Raw genomic sequence first — 5,059 nt, 5'->3', positions numbered from 1 at the left:
CGTGGTGGCATGCACCTGTAATCCCAGCTACCTTGGAGGCACTTGAGCCCAGGAGGCAGAGGTTGCAGCGAGCTGAGATCGCACCATTGCACTCCAGCCTTGGTGACAGAGGGAAACACTGTCTCAAAAAAAAAAAAAAAGAAAATTCAGTTGCTTTTTCTGTATTGAGATGATCATGTGATTTTTCTTTCCTTCTGTTAATGTGTGTTGCTACAGTAATTGATTTTCAGATATTGAACTATCCTTGCATTCCAGGAATAAATTCCAGTTGATCAAAGGGTGTAATCCTTTTATGTATGTATTTTTGAGACAGGGTCTTGCTGTGTTGCCCAGGCTGGAGTGCAATGGCTCAGTCACTGCTCACTGCAGCCTCAAGCTCCTGGGCTCAAGCAATCCTCCCACCTCAGTCTCCCAAGTAACTGGGACTACAGGAATGAGCCACCACACCCAGCTAATCCTTTTCATACGCTCCTGAATTTTGTGTGCTAGTATCATGTTGAGGATTTTTGCATCAGTGTTCATATTGGTCTGTAGTTTTCTTTTCGTGAAGTGTCTCTGTCTGGCTTTGGGATCAGGGTAATGCTGGCCTTATAAGAGTAAGTCAGAGTGTTCCCTCCTCTTGAATCTTTTTGGAAAAGTTTGAGAAGGTTTGGTATTAGTTATTCTTCAAATGTTTGGTAGAATTTAGCTTTGGAACCATCAGGTCCTGGGGTTTTCCTTTTCAGAATATTGATTACCACTTTAACCTCCTTAGTAGTAATCGGTCTATTCAGATTTTCTGTTTCTTCATGGTTTAGTCTTAGTAGGTTTTGTGTTTCTAGGAATTCGTCCATTTCTTCTGGGTATTGGTGTACAATTGCTTATACTCTCTTATAATCCTTTTTATTTCTGTAGAATCTGTAGTAATGTTCCCACTTTCCTATCTTATTTTAGTAATTTATGTCTTTCTCTTTTTTTCTAGTTAATCTACTAAAAGTCTGTCAATTTTGTTGGTCTTTTTAGAGAACCAACTTGTTGTTTTCCTGGTTTTCTATATTGTTTTTCAGTTCTGTCTTTTGTTCATCTCTCTTCTAATCTTTATTTCCTTCTTCTATCTTTGGGTTTAGTTTGTTCTCCTTTGTCTAATTCCTTGCAGTGCTCATGGGAATCAGCACTCATGGTCACAAATTCCCTTAGCACTGCTCATGCTTTTCCCATAAGTCTTGCTATGTTGTGTTTTTGTTTTCATTCATCTCCTAAGTATTTTTTTAGTTTTTCTTATGGGGTTCTTTTGCTTTAATTCTTATCTTTGCACTTTTGCACATAACATTGTTTCTTCTTAGCTGCTTTTAAGATTCTCTCTTTTATCACTGATATTAATAGATTTGGTTTATGATGTGTGGTGGTAGAGATTCTTTTCTTCCTGTTCTTGTGCTCAGGGTTCATTGGGATTCTTGAATATGTGGCCTTGAGTTTTCTTCACATTTGGAAATTTTCAGCCACTATGTGTACAGATGCACTTTCTGCCCTCCCACTTTCTGATTCCGGGCAGGCTGCTGTGAGTTTTCCCCCACTTCATGCTGAGGCCCTGGTCTGGCCCCACAATGGGTCTTGCAGGGTGGTGTCTCGTGCATTCCTCAGTGCTGAACTGATGGTCCCGAGTGGGTCCCCCGACCCCTCCACACCACTCTGTGCTGCTTGCTTTTCCCAGCACCCAGCCCCATAGACCAGAGCTCCTCTCCTCAGAGACCATGCGGCTCCCCGAGTCCTCTGTGCTGGGGCCTAGGAGCTCTGTTCAGGTGCAGGTGGGTCAGTCATGGGGCCTCCATGGATTGTTTCCCCAGTCTTGGGATCACAGTCCTGTGCTGCGTGATGTTCATTGTTTAAACACCATCATTTCTTATTTCTATGTCTCTAAGTTTTTTTCAGGTACAAGGGTAAATCTGGTTCTTGTTAGTCCACTTTGGCCAGACCTAGAAGTTTGTCCTTTTTTCACAGACGTCTGTGGAAGCCAAATTCTACCTTTCCAGAATTAACTTGGACAACCTGAAAAAGAGCAGGGAGGGTGGACAGTGCCGGGCAGTGCAGGGAGGGACACCACCAGCTGGAGCCCCACAGCCTCGTGCCAAAGGCCAGGGAGCGTGCTGGAGCCTCATGGCCCTCGTGCTGAAGGCTGGGAAATGTACTGAGGCATTAGCAGACTCTGGCGAGAATCGCTCTACCTGTGGGGCCATGTGCTGAACTGGAGCTGTTGGGACTTCCCCGCTGCAGAGCTGCTGCTTTCCAGTGTGCCGCTGCGCTGTCGCTGACTTTATAGTTTTCCAGCGTGCCGCTGCGCTGTCGCTGACTTTGTATTCTATACATTTATGTGTTTTCCAGCTTCTGAACATGTCAAATTACAAGGAGAAGTTTTCAACTTTGCTGTGGCTTGAGGAGATTTATGCAGAAATGGAACTGAAAGAGTATAACATGAGCGGGATCGTCTTAAGAAGGAATGGGGATCTGCTGGTTCTGGAGGTCCCAGGGTTGGCCGAAGGGAGACCTTCTCTGTACATAGGTGTGTTTGTTACTCACATGCTTCCCTAGGTAGACTAGCAGAGAAACCACCCTTAAGAGAGAAAAGATACTCTTTAACTGGCAATATGACAGTCACATTATCGCATTTTCTTTCTTTTGGGTTAGAATTTCACTAAAAATCAGCAACCTATGTACATCAAGCATGCAAACATGTTTCTTTGTTGTATTTCTTTTTTTTTTTTTTTTTGAGACAGAGTCTCGCTCTATCGCCCAGGCTGGAGTGCAGTGGCGCGATCTCAGCTCACTGCAAGCTCTGCCTCCTGGATTCACGCCGTTCTGCCGCCTCAGCCTCCCAAGCAGTTGGGATTACAGGCGCCCACCACACGCCCGACTAATTTTTTGTATTTTTAGTAGAGACGGGGTTTCACTGTGTTAGCCAGGATGGTCTCGCTCTCCTGACCTCATGATCCGCCCACCTCGGCCTCCCAAAGTGCTGGAATTACAGGTGTGAGCCACCGCACCAGGCCTCTTTGTTGTATTTCAATATTTGTAAACAGCCCAGTAATTTTTGTTTGTTTGTTTGTTTTTTGAGACAGAGTCTCGCTGTGTTGCCCAGGCTGGAGTGCAGTGGCACGATCTCGGCTCATTGCAACTTCCGCCTCCCGGGTTCACGCCATTCTCCTGCCTCGGCCTCCCTAGTAGCTGGGACTACAGGTGTCCGCCACCATGCCCGCCTAATTTTTTTTGTATTTTTAGTAGAGACAGGGTTTTGCTGTGTTAGCCAGGATGGTCTCAATCTCCTGACCTCGTGATCTACCTGCCTCGGTCTCCCAAAGTGCTAGGATTGCAGGTGTGAGTCACCATGCCCGACCTGACCCCAGTAATGTTTTATTGAACTTCCTCATGTTGGATTTTATAGGACAGCACAGAAATTTGTGATTTTGTGTTAGCTTTAAACATGGTAATATATTTTTTTAACTAGGTGATAAACTGATTTTAAAAACTCAAGAGTATAATGGACATGCCATCGAATACATCAGCTACGTGACTGAGGTGAGAGCACACTCTCTTAATGAGTTCATGTTGGACGCACTCTTCTGACTGGTTGGAAAGGTAACGTTCTCCCCACGGCTCTTGGGGAAGTGCTCCCATATGCATTGGCTATTTTGGAAAATGTGAAGATACAGTGAATCTTTAAATAATTTTTGATGCATAAAGGAAACTTAATACTGTAATTTTCAACCACGTAAAACATTTATCTTTTAGGTTATATGTAAGTCATGTTGTTTGCGTTGAGTTATATTTGGGCATTCTGAATGTATTCCGGAAGAGCTCGCAGAGTGGAAACCTTGAAAGGAAAAATACAGCTACAAGTTTGCAGCTCTGATGTTTGTGTGAAGGTGGTTTTTTTGGCTTTGAGTAGCTCCTGGTGCTCCAGATGGTTCTGCATGGGATGGTCTGTGACTCTTGGGCTGGATTTTACTGGTCATGTACTGAGCATAGCACTGGGAGTGATACTGGGATCTGCATAAGAGGGGAGGTGCTTTGTCTGTGCATCAGAGAATATGAAGTGACACATTACTTAATGTAGAAAACTTGAATGGAGAATGCCAGAGCCTTTACTGTCAGAGGGAAGAAGGACTGAGAGAGCTAGAAGAGCCTGGTAAGGATCTGGAGAAGAGGCAGCCTCCAACCTTTGCCGCCACAGTCACTCTGGGCTACACCTTCATGCAGGGTCCATGCTGTGGCTGATTTCGTAGAATGGGATATTTCCCAGAAGACAAAATCTTGGCAGGATTTCAGAGATCTTGTAATGACTTAGGCCATGGCCTGTGTACTGAGATGTGAGACACGGGTGACATGACCTCGCCAGCTCTCCATTACCCACTTTTGCTGTTGATCAAGTTGACATGAGGAGCCCAAGATGGCCGAGTGACCATCTTAGCCTCCAAATAGTAGACCAGCTGTGCCAAGAAAGGAAGCCTCGCATACCGAAACCTCCAAAGAAGCAGAGCCAGAGATCTCAGGAGGAAGGTACCTGCCTGCCTCCACCCCTGGTTCCTGAGCCGTATGGCTGGGCCTCCATGCCATTGATCAAACCCTGGCATCTGAAATGACCTTCCATATCCTTTTGAGCTCCAAAAATTATTTTCGTCTTTTCAGGCTCTCTTGGATGCCACCTCCTCCTCTTCTCAAGTAGACTAACGTGTGTCTCCTGTGTACAGTGAGGACTTGGTCTGTCTTCCTCATCCTCAGGGGAAACGATTCCACAGCCCTGTACCACTGTTGCTTCCCTTCCTCCCGGAGCTGGAAGCCAGCCCGGGGCATAGCTTCCCGACCCTCTGCTGGTGTCAGCCCTGACCCTCAGGAAACTCACCCTGTTGCCTGAGCTACCTGGAGAAGAACTTGAGCTCCTTTCGGATCAGGGCTTTCCTTCTCATTTTTCTACCCACACTATCTAGGAAAGAATATGCAGAACTGATCATGCAGGATCTTGCTTTAGCTGGAGGGCTTTTCTACTAAAAGGAGAAGTCTTGTAATGGCTATTTTTTTTTTTTTTTTT

At 45.4% G+C, this 5,059-nt stretch overlaps 1 protein-coding gene across 1 annotated transcript in view; it reads left to right on the top strand.

Moving 5' to 3' along the window:
* MOV10L1 (Mov10 RISC complex RNA helicase like 1) overlaps positions 1-5,059 on the top strand; it is a 78,013-nt gene that overhangs the window by 37,573 nt on the left and 35,381 nt on the right. Inside the window, exons 9-10 of the mRNA XM_011985608.1 lie at positions 2,359-2,536; positions 3,479-3,549. Of these exons, the coding sequence (XP_011840998.1) occupies positions 2,359-2,536; positions 3,479-3,549 (249 nt within the window). The remainder of the gene's footprint in view (positions 1-2,358; positions 2,537-3,478; positions 3,550-5,059) is intronic.

Source organism: Mandrillus leucophaeus, unplaced genomic scaffold, assembly GCF_000951045.1.
Source record: "Mandrillus leucophaeus isolate KB7577 unplaced genomic scaffold, Mleu.le_1.0 Scaffold288, whole genome shotgun sequence".
In the NCBI taxonomy this organism is placed as follows: domain Eukaryota; kingdom Metazoa; phylum Chordata; class Mammalia; order Primates; family Cercopithecidae; genus Mandrillus; species Mandrillus leucophaeus.
Note: the sequence above shows the minus strand (reverse complement) of the source record. Positions and strands in the feature narration are given on the sequence as shown.